At 39.4% G+C, this 13,316-nt stretch overlaps 1 protein-coding gene across 1 annotated transcript; it reads right to left on the reverse strand.

Annotated features, from left to right (window-relative positions):
* Nucleotides 1–2,885: 2,885 nt before the first annotated feature.
* Nucleotides 2,886–13,031, reverse strand: inhbaa (inhibin subunit beta Aa). Its single transcript, XM_026200860.1, has 2 exons — nucleotides 12,157–13,031; nucleotides 2,886–5,199 (listed from the first exon to the last, which is right to left on the reverse strand). Exons 1-2 carry the CDS (start codon nucleotides 12,557–12,559, stop codon nucleotides 4,427–4,429), a joined length of 1,176 nt encoding a protein of 391 aa, XP_026056645.1. The 5' UTR covers nucleotides 12,560–13,031; the 3' UTR covers nucleotides 2,886–4,426.
* Nucleotides 13,032–13,316: the final 285 nt, after the last annotated feature.

Genomic DNA, 13,316 nt, shown 5'->3' on the forward strand with positions numbered 1-13,316 from the left:
CTGTTATTAAGTAACTTTGAAACTCCATATCAACTACCAGTCATATTATAGTGTGTCTGCTAAATATCTGCTGTTTCTCAAACAGACACTGTACTGACAAGTACAGTACTGTGCAATAATCTTAGGCCACTAGTATTTTCACCAACAAAAAAGAATTGTTTTAAGTCAGTTGTTTCTATCTTTTGCTGTAGTGTGTCGGGAAGGAAATTTCAGTTTACATTTCCAAACATTATTTTTGGCATTATTTGTAATAACCCAGTGAGGTGTTTGTTTGCACAAAGAGTCTGACAGCAGCCAGTGCTCCACACAGAGATCTGATCTGATCTGATCATCATCAGTCTGTCCGGAGTAACATGAAGAAACAGAACAAACTGAGACTGACTCAATCTAGAAAAACTGTGTCCAAAACGCTTCAAGAAACCTGCAGAGCTACAGTACTGTGCAAAGTTTTAGGGACTTGTTTAAGTGAGAATGGCGTCACAAATAATGCCATAAATATATTTTATTAATTAACTTATATGTACTTAACTAAATTAAATCAATGTGACCACACTATGCACTGTCCTTGGTGCACTTGCGCATTGTTTTTCAGGTAGCTTTGCAGGTTTCTTGAAGCGTTTTGGACACATTGCCACAGTTTTTCTGGATTGAGTCGGTCTCAGTTTGTTCTGTTTCTTGATGTTACTCCAGACAGACTGATGATGATCAGATCAGATCAGATCTCTGTGTGGAGCACTGGCTGCTGTCAGACTCCTTGTGAGTGCAAACATTTCACTGGAATATTAGAGTTAATGGCAAACATAATGTTTGGAAATGTAAACTGATATTTACTACTGAAACACTACAGCAAAAAATAAAAATAACTGACTTGTGTTGGTGAAAATACTTGTGGCCTAAGACTTTTGCAAAGTACTGTACATCAACCTATTCTACCAAGTTTATGACTAAAAAGTATTACAACTGAGCCTCTCAAAATAACACTCAGCCACTCCTAACTGAGATGTAGTTTGATGTTGTGCAGATCTTCAATTAAAAATATCAAGATATGAGAAATATAATTCATTATAAATGAAGTGGATTTAACATGATGCTCATTAGATCATTCTCTTAAAAGTTAGTAGTACTATACAATTTTATAATTGTAATTATGATAATTTATGAGATGAAACAACATGTTTTTTTTATACATTCATTATAATGCCTCAAGAATACCCTTTTAATGTATTATAAATATGGGCTTGGCTTCATGGAAAGTGTTACCACCGTTTTTCTTTAAATTAGAAATTCTGTCACCATCTATGCCCTCTCGTCATTTAAAACCACTGTGACTTTTTTTTCTTTTTTTTTTCTTTGGAACAAAATGTCAAAGCTGCTATGTAGTGATGGCCGTCAAGTTCAGATGTTACACTTGCTTATTTAAAAGAAAAAGAAAAAAAGGTTGGGACCCAGGTTGTCTTTCATGGTATTCCGAAACTGTACCTAAAACTGTAAAAGTACTAAAATATTTTTTTTTAGTCATGCCCCCTCAAAAGAAAAAAAAAAAAAAACGAATAATGCATGACACCCCAATTCTTACCTTAGCAAGCTGCACTTGCACCATATATAAAAAAGTGCATTTTAAATGAATGAGCATCCTGTTTTGCTGGCTTCAGACTCTGAGCTCCTGCATTCCGTCGCTGCAGCTCTTTGATCGCTCACTACTGAATTATTATCACTGCCAGCCGTTTGCTCCTCTCTGTCATTATCCTGAGACAGCTCTGATTTAACCAGGAACTCCAACACACTACTTCATGCCATCTAAACTAGTATCTTTTCTTTTTTCATTTTAGGACAGAGGAGGTGTGTGAAATGCTTCTGAAGGGTCTGGAGTTTGAGAGGCTGTTGATGTTTTCTTGCACGTGTGTGTGCATGTGTCTTGGAGGGACGCTGTGGTTATGTGTCATACACCAGTAATGGTTCATGATGGCTGGTCCACCTTCTCCAAAACCACTGTGATTTAACTCAAACCTCTGCATGCAACATGCTTTATATAGACACCATCTGGTTCTCTTTCCTGATAATCATAATTTAGCATGCAAACGGTCCTCCTTTTTTCCTCTAGTCTTCTCTTAGGTGGCTTTTTTTTTTTTTTTTTTTGGATGCTTCTGATTTTGTCCTATAAACTGTCCCCTGATTGTATATTGTAGGGCGTTTGCTTTGTTAACACTGTATTTATATGTATCCATATTTTTCGTGTCTGGAAATGAAATGTGTTTATGTGTGTTCTGTGCAAGAAATCACAACCAACACTTTTCTCATGTTTTAGTGTACAACATTTTAACTTTAATGGTGAAGCAAAGGACAAAATACTGAAGAATAAATTAGATTAAAAAAAATAGCCACAAGCACATTTTTGATTTGTACAACAAAGCAATGCAACATATTGGTATCTTGATTTCCATATATACAGAATAAAAAATATATTTTTTATTCTTAGTCCACTTATTTCAGTGTCAATTATTTTTTTAATAACAACGAACAAACAAACAAAAACATATACAACATGTCTTTCTTTACATATATATATATATATATATATATATATATATATATATATATATATATATATATATATATATATATATATATATATATATATATATATATATACATATATATATATATATATATATATATATATATAAAAGAAGATTTTTTTTCTGAATTTGTATTTTTCTTTTCCATTTTAATAGTGATTTTATTTTATGACATTTTGTATGGATTCCCATCAGGAACATACTGAAAATGGCAAAATGTTCTTAGTCCAAAATGTAACAAAAGTTCTTTTTCTTTTTCTTTTCTTTTCTTTTCTTTTCTTTTCTTTTCTTTTCTTTTCTTTTCTTTTCCCAAATTGCTTCATTTAATTTTATATTTTTTTTTCAACATTGCACAGTGGTAAAATATTTCATGATGGGAAGCGAAAATATGAACATCTGCAAAACAAAAGTTTTTTTTTTTTTTTTTTTTTTGGAACACTGCAGATCCTTTTAACATTTGGTGAAAAAAAAAATCGCAAATACCTAAATAGTTGTTGATTTCCCAATTACACAAGTCATTAAATATTAATGCTGCACATTCACTTTTGTAACAATTCATAATTAAAAACAAACTTTAAAAGGTTGGTTTAAGTGCTGTTTAAACCATTTAGATGGCAAGTCGCGCATGGACTGTGCAGCAGTGCAAAAGCACACAAAGGAGTGGGCCGCTGTGGGACGTTGAGAAACTGTTTTAAAGGTCTTTCGGTTTGCTAACCTGGACATCTTTGTAGGGAGAACAAAGCAACCTTCTGAAAGACATATTGGTATCTTCTGAATAACTGTTCGGAGACAGCCTAATATGGTAGGCAACACTAACCTAAATTCTTTGGTGTTGAGTAAAAAACCAAAAAACTATTTTGTAAAATGCATGTGTGTACATGGTCCGCTGATATAGTGCTAGTCATCTCTGCCTTCCCCTCAAACCTCCCTGTTTATTTTTAACAATATCATTTGTTTGACTCATGCTATGTAGGTACGTCTGTTCTGAAGTGCTGCTAGTCTTTCTCTATAAACATATTTGTACATGTGGCTAAGCTGATCAAAATGTTGATATAGTGCAAAACTGTAAACGTTTTAACGTCTCATTTTTTAAGATAACAAAAAATTTACAGAAATCAAAACAAAATAACATTATTAACAGAATAATTAGAATAATACTGTAGAGAAATGTTTGGTTCCAGCAGCCGGTCAAACTTCTTTCAAGTATCTCTCAACAACACACACGAACAGACATGCACACAAACGTACACTAATAATCCCGTTGGCACACTTTACATACACACACTTTTGTACACGGACACACACATCAAACATATACGTAAAACATACGTACAAGGTATAAAAAGTCAACAAATGTTAACTTCTTTTTTTTTAGTTTGTAAAAGTAAATAGTTAAGAAACAAAACAACACCTCGATGAAAAATATATCATAATACTTGACAAGTTGCATAGCTTTGAGATTTTCTTTTTCAGGCACCTCATCTACGTCATCTCTCTTCCTGCAGTGCATGTCTGCGCTGCAAAGTAGGCCACATAAATATTCTCTGACCTTGCTCCCTTTGCTTTGTAACAAAAATATATTATATTTCTTTTCTCTTTTGAAAGTGCCACAGAGAGTACTCTGAGTTACAGATACCCATTGGATTCTAAGATGACCACGGACAAGTGGTCGAGAGAAAGAGAGGCCTGTCTACATGAGAGTTTGTCTTGAGGCAGTGAGATAAAGATAGAGGAGCTCTCCTCTCCTCTCTCTACATCTCTTCTTTTTCATTCATTTTGGGGCTGCAGTTTTCGCCCCTACCAACTAACCTTGTCTCTCCCTTCCTACCCTTCCTCTTACCATGGCGGGATTATGAGCAGCCGCATTCTTCTACAATCATGTTCTGGATGTCCTTTTTGACGATTTTCTGCTCCTCATTGTAGTAGAGCATGGACATGGCTCGCAGACGAGTCGGCACACAACAGGACTTGATGTTGTTGAAGGGACTGTACCCTCGCATGCGGTAGTGGTTGATGACCGTGGAGTGGAAGGACAGCGAGTTTCCGGTGATGCTGGCCACGTGGCTGGGACAGTCGCCCTCGCAGTAATTGGCGTGATACCCTGAGGGAGCGATGATCCAGTCATTCCAGCCGATGTCTTTGAAGTTTACGTAAAATTGGCGCTTGCAGCAGACTCGTACCTTGCCGTCGCACTCCAGGCCTCTTTTGCGACGTCTCCTTTGGGACAGATCGTCCATCTGTCGCACCACAGCCATGAGGAATGGTCGGTGGGATTGCTCACGCTCGCCGCCTCCTGGATTCACAAGCACCGGCGTAGCTCGAGCATCGCTGCACAATGGGCAGGAGACACGCAGACTCAGCATGCTTCCCCCGTCCTGCAACAATGCCTGCACGCTGGCCGAAACGGGAAATGTATGCCAGCCGCTTCGCCGCGTGTCCACGGATTTCTCTGCCAGAACCTTCTCTCCCGTACTTTGCTGCAGGAGCAGCCGGATGGTGACGTTAGCTCGGGTGCGGTTGCCTTTTGGCAGTCGAAGAAAGAGCCAGATGTTGGCTTGCTCCACTAGAGACATCTCACTACTTTCCTTGGAGATGAGAAAGTTGACAAACCCTGGAGCTTGACCTGAGAGACAGGAAGAGAAGGAAACATTAGAGATTAGTCAAATGAGCTGATCTTTTGTTATCGTACTCGTATTTCACTTTATCCTGAGGCTCTGACTTTGTAGATGGTGTGCCCGCCGCATCTTAGCTGACGCTGGGAGCGATGGCATCGGTGGAACACTTTAGCTTTTTGCCGGCAGTGACCAGTTTTTCAAGGTTTCCGCAAAACAATCTTCTTCTGTTTCGTGCGACTATTAATAAATGGCATAGATGTATGCAGTCATGCATCCTTTTCCTGCACGTCAAATTAGTGAATCATCTATTCCTACACGCACACTGGCAAGCAAACAATCCCTTCCGGTTGGTTCTTCCTGCACCACCTTGGAATTGAAATAATTGAGGGTATAAAACTTCATCACCTCTCCTCGTAGTTAACTGAGCAATTAAGAGCCTGCTAGCCTAGTAACACATAATGGCCATGACAACATACAGCGTGCAGCTGGAAGCAGTGATGTGGCATGTGGCTTGCTGTCTCACTGGACTGTAAAAGACTGTTCCCTTTGGCTTTACTTCCCACAGTGTTATAGACGGAGGCAAGGCCTCTGGAAAATCTCAGTTCATGGATCATTTGGGTACTTCTAAACAAATCCTCTCCATTTACTGACTCAACCGGTTTTTAAGCCACTGAACCCTTGATGGGACATTATTTTTGGCTGTTCTCATTGACTGTTGCTCACTTATACCGTAGCTGAGTTCTTGCTAAACTGGCCACCTAGTTCAAGACTTGGCATACTATTCCTGTATGTCATTGCTAATAGCAAGAAGCCTTTTGCAACAAGTATTAAGCAAAATACTAATCTATCATGTACCACAACATATTTACAGGGTTATGCCGTAATAACAATGGCATCGAGCAACTAGTGTGTATGTGTGCGAGAGCGTATTTAAGGCTCCCTGGCCCAAACCCATCTGTCCAAACACAAGGGAGCTGCACAAATGCGGTCTAGAAATAATGGGCTTTTTTTCCATGTAGTGGTTTACATATTGTTTCCCTTTTAATCTACACCCTGTGAAAGAATTGAGTATCGTGAGGATTTACTTTGCTGGGTAAACCCTTCAACTGCCCCTCCAGAGCAGAGGCCCAGGGCCATAGAAGAAAGATCACCACCGGATCTTTGCAACTCCGCAAGCTTCTGAATATATTTGCTGGACAGCAAAGAGAAATTCTGAAATTTGAAGAGAAGGACTAAAGGGCCATGCGGTAATCCCTCAACAATAAACACCAATTTAACCGCAAGGGCACAGTTTGCACAGCTGTCCTGCACACAAAGATGGAGAATAACATTTACACATTCCTCCCCTCCCCTTTTCCATGTCTTCAAAAGGGGCGGGTGGCTGTAGTATAGAATCACCTGGGAACTTAAGTGTGTTTATGGGGTGGTGGGGGGCGGGGGATGTCCACTCCTCTTTAAACATGGCTTTACTTTATGTGTTCTATAATCCCCTTTTCTATCTGGTTTACCTTAGGGGGAATCAGCCTCTTTCATCTCCTTGTTGGCCTCCTGTCATATTGTATGGCTTGCAATGCCCCAGTGCTTGAAGCTCAAAGAATGCCCTCACAGTAAAGAAGTCTTCAACCTGTAAGGTTGTTGAAACACGCCTCTTTGGAGTTGGAGTTTGTTTGTACTCTTCCTAGTTAACTTTTATAGAATGCACTATTTATAACTAATTTGTTGACAATGCTGATTAAAGGAAACAGGTTTTCCATGCAGCTCACAAATGCTAGTTCAAATAGCAAAGAGCTAGCAGGTGCTTAATGGATCAGGTGGAATCAGGCATGCATTCATTGATGTATATTCCCTAGGACTTGCTGACAGCTAAGCAATGGCTAAAACTTGAATGAAAGATCAGAAGGGAAGGACGCTAGGTGCTAACATGAGAACTCTTTCTGGATCCCTTCTAGTATTAAAGATTCTTGACCGATTTTCTTTTTTGACCCAACAAGATATTAAATTAGAAATAAAAGTCTGAAGGTGGAAATGTGACTCTTTTAATGGTGTGTGGGAGTGAATGATATGAGTTCCTCGCCTGTTATGCAACATATTTCAAGCACAGTCCCGCCAGCAGTGAGGATGGATTTCACAGACTAAACTCTTGCACTAAAGCTTACTGTTAGCCATAGTATCACATGATATTAATATATTTCAAACAATAATCAGTTATCATCTGGATAATGATCGCTTGCTACTCTAATACATTATAAAGCAGATCCAAATCAGATACTAAACCCAATAAAAATGCAGCTGAGGTACTCCAATAGAAAATATATGACACTGCGATCATAAATATCCTCTGACATTATAATGTCGCTGAACAGACCAGAAAACCACTAGAATTCCTTTCAGTGCACAGCATGTTGCTACAACGGCATTCATGGCCTTTCCTACATCCCAGCATGAGAAGCAAACAAACAAAAAGAGCAATTAAACCTTATTTCCCAACCATAACACTGTGGAGTCTTGTATACATTCTCCGGCGAGTGTCACTAACACCGGCGAGCCACTTCACGATACCACACCTTGTGCCGTAAAGGCCAAGCATGCTTGTAATGTTTTTCCCCAAACGGCCTTGTTCCCTCTTTATCTGGTCCTCTTCACCCACAGGCGATTCGGCCACCAACAGCAGGCCTGATTTACTGCTCCCATCTAAGTCAGGCACCCAATCCAGTGCAAAGAATCACCAGCTTCAGACAGCCCCTGCAGGCCAGCGCAGCTCCCAGGGAACCAGGAGGGTAACGAGGAGAGTTACTGCAGCCTCCCCTTCTAACCTTTGGTAGGAATCCACAGAACAAGGCTAAAGGCCATGCTACATAACTGAAGGACAGGCACTTTCATGACTGCGGTTTAACAAAACACGAGGGACATCTCATCTAAATGGATAGTTGCAATTCGTATTTATTTGGTTGATTTTTCAGGATTCAAGGTTGGATGTAGGTTTGAGATGCTCGCTAATCTTCTACCAAGCCCACATCTGCAAGTAATAACCCACTCTCACGAACAGGTTTGGATGATGCATCAGCTGTCAAAGTAATAAATGAGTTTAGTTGGCATGATGCTGCAGCATCCTTTCTTCACTACAGTACTTTACCTTGGAGCCAAGAAAGCTTTAAGTTGCATATAACAAAATGTCACAAGCAGAAAAGTATTCCTTCTACCTGAGAAACCTATTTGACCACACTAATGCTAAAGGATCCTCGGCTAACAAGGAGGCTTTCTACTGTGGTCTTCAAATCTGGATTGTGTTTAAAGGCGATACTTTGCGGCTTTGTCATATGTAAGGTATTGCAAGCTGGCAGTGTAGCCCTAAAATAAGATACTTACTATTTTATTTCTATTGCCTTTAAATAGTAATTCTTCATATTTTTAGACGATCTTGAAGCAAGTCAGATTCTCTTTTCTGCAAAGAAATCAGTGTTTGATCTAGCAAAAATAACTGCTTGCATATGAACAATTGGGACATCTTCTTATCTTCGCTGTAAACATTACTGGAGGGAGTGATTATAGGGCTTTCCCTGTGATAAATTGCTTTGCAAGTAGGAGGAGATCAAAACGAGGAAACAAAGTAAATATTGAGTCATTGTTTCAGAACATGTCAAGCATTGCATATGCAACCTGCACGACTGAATGACATCAGAAAGGCCAAACACTGAACGCCCACACACACTCACAGCATCCACAGTGATATCATCAACACGCCTTCTGTTTGAAGATTCGGCACATGGCTTCGGTGAAATTCAATGATAAAGAATAGTGAACATGGTACATCTATTTATTTAGTCTCTGCATTTTTTTTAATCATTAGCATTGGTTTGGATTCAAAGGATATCCATTTTGAAACTTTTAATGGGGGAAAAAAAATAACTTTTGCAGAAGATTTGGCCACATTTTATGAATGACCTCTGGTGCACTCTCAAGGTTTAGTAGTGATAGTGAAATGTCAAGGAAAGAGCAAATTCTTTAGATATAGTTGCATTAAAAAGCACTTGTAAGTGTTTTTATTAGTTACAATGCTGTTATTTCGTACCCTTTGCTACTGCCTGAAAGTCTGCAGACTAAAGTCATTCATTATTTGCAGTCATGCTAACATACACAAGCTCTGATTGCTCATGCCTTCAGGCTACACATTTAAACTGAGAGTAATCAGTCTTACCATGTAGCACCCAATCAGCCAGAATGCTGCATGTTAGAGATAATGATTTAAACAAGTATGTCCTTGAATAAATGCAGTATGCCTCATGTTCTGAGAAACTGAGATCTATAAAGTACAATTAAATAGCTTTAATTTTAATAAAAATTCAGCCTATGATCATTAATGAATAGTGGGCTACTAAATGCTGTTACTTCATATACTTATATTCCATAGCTTTATACGATATCTGTATGTCTACCTGTATGTGTGACAATTATGAGAACATATTCTTGGACAAGATTCCAGACAGATTCTGAGACTTACATCATACACATAATTACAGATGTCTAAACAACCCACTTAACACAGCATTACAGTGATGCTCTGCAGCAACATGTGTCTTAAAAATCAAACCAGTATGAAATAATTACCATGCACAACTATGCATTACAGTATTTAGAAAATCAATCTAATTACAGTTTTGTCTCTGCTTGTGATGCCAAAGCCAAAAAATATCACCTGGTGCCACGTTGCAGTCTAAATGATGCTTGAACAGCAACATTGGAATTGGCCCAACCAGGAGCCTCAGTAAATTTTGAAGGTGCAAGAAGGAAATGTGCACAGTAACAAATTCAGTAGGAACTTCCGCAGCACATTTTGAGATTAATCATAATGTATAATTTAATGTATGGAGAGTTCTAGTGAATTCTTATTTGCGAGATAATTCTAATTCTTATTTGCGAGATTCTGCAATCAAGCTTTATTGAATTCCCCCTTGTGGTGGATTTGAAGAACAGCTCTATTTTGAATACTTTTGGAAACGGCTCAGAGGCAACTGAACCCAGTAGTTCGCGCCAGACAGAAAATGGAATTTGAGCAGGTATTCCCACGAGGCACGAGGTCGAGTAAGAAACAGTTATCGCGAGTTTTTGTGCGACAACACTGCAACGGTTTGGCGGAAGGAGGTGATGGATGCTTTTGCACGCTTTTCATTTTTAACAAAAGCCCATAAGTGGACATAAGGGGAGAAGATGTATGTATTTTGGTTTGGTCAGATTTGATTATGAATCATGTTAAAAAATAATCTGGACAGAAAGTATTGCAGTCTCAAAGTATAATTTCAATAATGCTAACACTCCACCCACTGCTTATTATATCAATAACGACTTATTTTTGTACTATTTACAGCCTTGTATTTAGTCTAATTCGGTTTTATGATGAGAAGTATGAGTTAGGTGTTATATTATTTATGTGGGTATTCTTCTGGTGTGTTTGAAATGTCAAAGATGAGTGATGGAGTGGTGAAAAGTCTGATTGCTGTCCACAGAAATTGAGCTATGATGTACCATGTGCTTGGTTTGTGCCAGTACTAGTCATAATTTGACATTTTTCAATGTGAGCAGTTGAATGAGAGCTCATAATCCTGATTTATGTCCATAACCCCCCACTCATCATCAAATACCCATTGAGATCCAAAAGATGTGTCTGAGGTTGAGGGTATTAAAATTTTCACTAACAATCCATGTGATAAAAGTTTGATATAGATTTGATTATTAACAGTTTTCCTTCTGTCTCTCAACTAGGTTTTTTGTCATCACTTAAGCATGAGTTGAATTTGTTTTGTAATGTGACAAGCTGTAGTCTGGCACCAAAACATTATCAGGGAATGGTTCTCAGAAACAGGGTTCTCACGGTCATGAAAAACCTGGAAAAATCAGTGCCTTTTAAAATTTCCAGATGTGGAAGGTCTTAAAACGTCATGGAAATTTTTACAGTGAATGCAAATTTTCACCCTATTTGCTCTATGTGAATTCAGTCTGTATGAAATGATTTTGAAAACACTTTTGCAATAGACGTGAATGACTCTGGGAAAAGAAAAAAAACCTGCATATTATTGCATATTTTATTTGTTCCAGTGACTGGGTTATTTCTTGTGATATCTTGTCTTAAAGGTTTTATTTCTTGGTCTACTTTATGTCATGTATCTTGTACACTTATTATTCCATTAAAAAAAATGCATAATTCATTTTTATACTTCTAAAGACATTCTAAATATTCATTCTCTCCACAAGGCAGCAGTGTTACAGTCTCAGCTCCCTAAAATCATGAAACATTCATCTTTAAGACAAGCAATCCAATTGCTCTGTTTGCTGCTTTTTAGGTCTGACACATCTGTTGAGAACTTCTGCAGCACACCGCGGCTCTGTCACTCATGACCCATTTGTGCTGCATGACTCAGAGAAGAAGCCAATCTCTCCTCACATCATGGGCTTGACAGCACCTTTGAACAGTTCTCACTGCTTTTTCAAACTGCCTTTGAAACCTGACACAAAGGCAGTAACTGAACAGTCTTCTTTTCCCTCCTATAATACGGAGAAGTCCTTTTTTTTTTTTATTCCTATGCAATATGATTTTTTTTCTATGTCTCTCAGCCCTCTTCAGTCACATGGGGAAGCTACATATGAGTCTGTCAGTCCCCTTGGAAGTGCTCCTGTGCAGAGCTTATGGCTAGAAGCCTAGGGGGCCCTCGCAGATAATTACTGATTCTCTAAACCAGCAGGAGGTTTGCAGGAACCTCGAGAGAGGGGGAGAGAATTGCCGCAGCTTTTTTCTAACTGCATTGAGTTTGTGCAGTGGCAACAGGTTTCCCTGAACTCCTCAGACTTAAGTTGAACAGTTTTAAAAACCCACTTCTCCGGTTTCATCCCTCAAGGGACGACTAAATGATTTAGTTAAAAATATTTAAGGACTAAGATCATTCTTTAGACATTTGTTAGAAATTTGTACTCACCGGCTTCAGCAAATGTGATGATCTCCATCTGTTCTGCCTGTTCGGTGTCCTGACGGCTGCTGGCCTCGTCCTCAATCAGGACACTGCCATCTTTGCCCACCCGTCCCACGTGTACCTTGCGGATGGCATTGAGGAGCGCAGCTCGAGGCACTGGGTGCGTGATGTTTGGGCGCTCTTGCAGGTGCAGCATGTTAAGTATGTGTCTCTTCACCGCCTCGACCACGTCTTGCTGGGCTCCCTTGTCCTCACTCTCACCTTTTCGGAGTCGCGCCAGGGCACAGGAGGGACAGTCTGTGGCTGCCTGTTCAGACATTGCCAGGCTTCCTTTGGTGACCATGGCACTGAGGGAGCAGGTCTGGATGAGCAGCAGGAAGATCCCGCTCAGAACAGGGAGAGGGGACATCCTTAATGAAAAGTGTCAGTTGCTGAAGAGAGCTGGAGGGTTTTTGCACTGGGTTGCAAAATGAACAACTTACTTTAAAGTTCCTTTCAAAGTAAAACAAGAACTGTCCTGTCGCCGAGAGCTTGCAGTTAAGTCTGTCTGCCTGTGGATGAGCTCAATCTTAGCAAAATTTGAGAGGAGCAAAAAAGTAAGAGCTAAACTACTAGAGGGGGAAAAAAAAGTGAGGAAAAATGTAATCCTTCCTGGTAAGTTGTGAGAAGAGATGCTGGTTGGAATCAGTTCTATCAGTGGCTTTTTCCTCCTTCTCCAGGTCCTTGGGAAGTTTGTATAGGATGGGCAGTCGGCTTCTGGATGTGCCCCAGGGAAGCAGTGTGCTCGTAAGAGGTCTGGGACTGCTCACTGTGCAGGAGTTGAATGGTTTTGTAGAAGTAGGCTGGACTCTCTCACTGGCTCTAGCTCTCGTCTCTCTATTTATGCTTCTCTCTCTTACAGAGTAATTATACTTCCCTTGGCCCCTCCCCTCTTCCTTGCTCCCTCCCTCTCTTTACATTTCCTTTTCATTTATTTTTCTAAAGTTCATTCATTTGTAAATTTTCAACTGTCTTGCTGCTTTTAAATGCAGGACACTTCTGTATTACGAACTCATTTTAATAGACAAAATTCAAGTCTGGCAAATTGTCAAACAGAAATATTATAATAGTATTTGAGAGTTTTGTGGTGGCACAGCAGTTCCTCATAAATGTATTATGGTCAACTG

Source organism: Carassius auratus, chromosome 24, assembly GCF_003368295.1.
Source record: "Carassius auratus strain Wakin chromosome 24, ASM336829v1, whole genome shotgun sequence".
Classification (NCBI taxonomy): Eukaryota; Metazoa; Chordata; class Actinopteri; order Cypriniformes; family Cyprinidae; genus Carassius; species Carassius auratus.